Here is a 1098-nt window from a genome sequence, read left to right on the forward strand (position 1 = left end):
GTGCCACATCCAAGATGACGGCAGACAGCAGAGGCCGTGGCAGGGCTGGTGCCATTGGCGCAAACAGGACCCCAGATCCCCTCATGCAGAACCTCCAGGCGCCCACGGCATCTGCTGCTTTCTCCTGTCAGCCGCAGGTCCAGCAGCCCTGCAAGGAGGTCAGAGGATCACTGCACCCCAAGGGCAGTGGTGCTGCTCCCATCCAGAGGCATGGTGGCACTCACCTGAGCACACAACAGCCGCACCACCGCCGCGCTGGCAGCCAGGCTGCACTGGGGCCGGGCAGTGCCAGAGAGCATCCTCTGTCCCAGAGCAGCCTCCAGCACCCGGCCTCAGCGTCCCAGTGCCAGGCCCAAAGCGCTCAGAGCCAGGTGCGTCCAGGGCCCATCCGCAGCCCAGCTGGCGACAGACGACGGTGGCATCCTGCAGGGTCCACGTGTCCTGGCAGACGGTGCCCCAGGTGCCCTCGCTGTACACCTCCACCCTGCCAGCACAGCGCCCTGGGCCGCCCACCAGCCTCAGCTGCCGGCTGCCTGTGTGGGAGAGTGTTGGGCTGGGGCTGGGGATGGCACCATTTTGCTCATGGCCCTTCCTTGTGTACCCACCTGAACAGGCGATGACCAATTCCTCAGGAATCTTGCTAGGCTCACTGGCCATTCCCGAGTTGTTACACTGTGCCAGGAGCTCCTCGGTGCCAACACAGCGCAGCTCTTGCAGCTCCATTGGGCCCAAGCCATTGTCCGGCGCAGCATAGATTTTCTCAGGCACACCGCAGCCCAGCTGCCGGCACGCCACGGTGGCAGTGCCGTTGTCCCACAGCCCCACAGACACACGGGCCCAGACACCGGGGCGCACGGCCACCTCCAGCCGTCCGTCGCAAAGGCTTTCCCCACCGTGGAGCCTCAGGGGCTTGGTGACACCTGCAACAGCCTGGCTGTGCAGTGGGAACAGGCATTGCTCCCCTCCTGCTGTAGATTCCCTTGGTCCCCACACTCACCTGAGCAGTTGACGGCAGCGGTGTGCCCAGTTGGGCAGGCGGGCTGCCCCAGCACCTCCACAGGGCACTCACCTGGGTGCCGCTCATTCCCACTGCACCTG

General features: G+C 65.6%; 1 protein-coding gene across 1 annotated transcript; it reads right to left on the reverse strand.

Annotated features, from left to right (window-relative positions):
* Positions 1-7: 7 nt before the first annotated feature.
* LOC104915452 (scavenger receptor cysteine-rich type 1 protein M130-like) lies at positions 8-1092 on the reverse strand (the record flags this gene model as incomplete). The annotated part of the gene is made up of 4 exons (XM_019610781.1): positions 998-1092; positions 606-920; positions 225-533; positions 8-148 (listed from the first exon to the last, which is right to left on the reverse strand). Coding segments are annotated over exons 2-4 (568 nt in total), but the record flags the coding sequence as incomplete, so codon positions are not given.
* Between the last annotated feature and the right edge of the window lie 6 nt (positions 1093-1098).

Source organism: Meleagris gallopavo (genome assembly GCF_000146605.3).
Source record: "Meleagris gallopavo isolate NT-WF06-2002-E0010 breed Aviagen turkey brand Nicholas breeding stock chromosome 5 unlocalized genomic scaffold, Turkey_5.1 Chr5_random_7180001922917, whole genome shotgun sequence".
Lineage (NCBI taxonomy): Eukaryota > Metazoa > Chordata > Aves > Galliformes > Phasianidae > Meleagris > Meleagris gallopavo.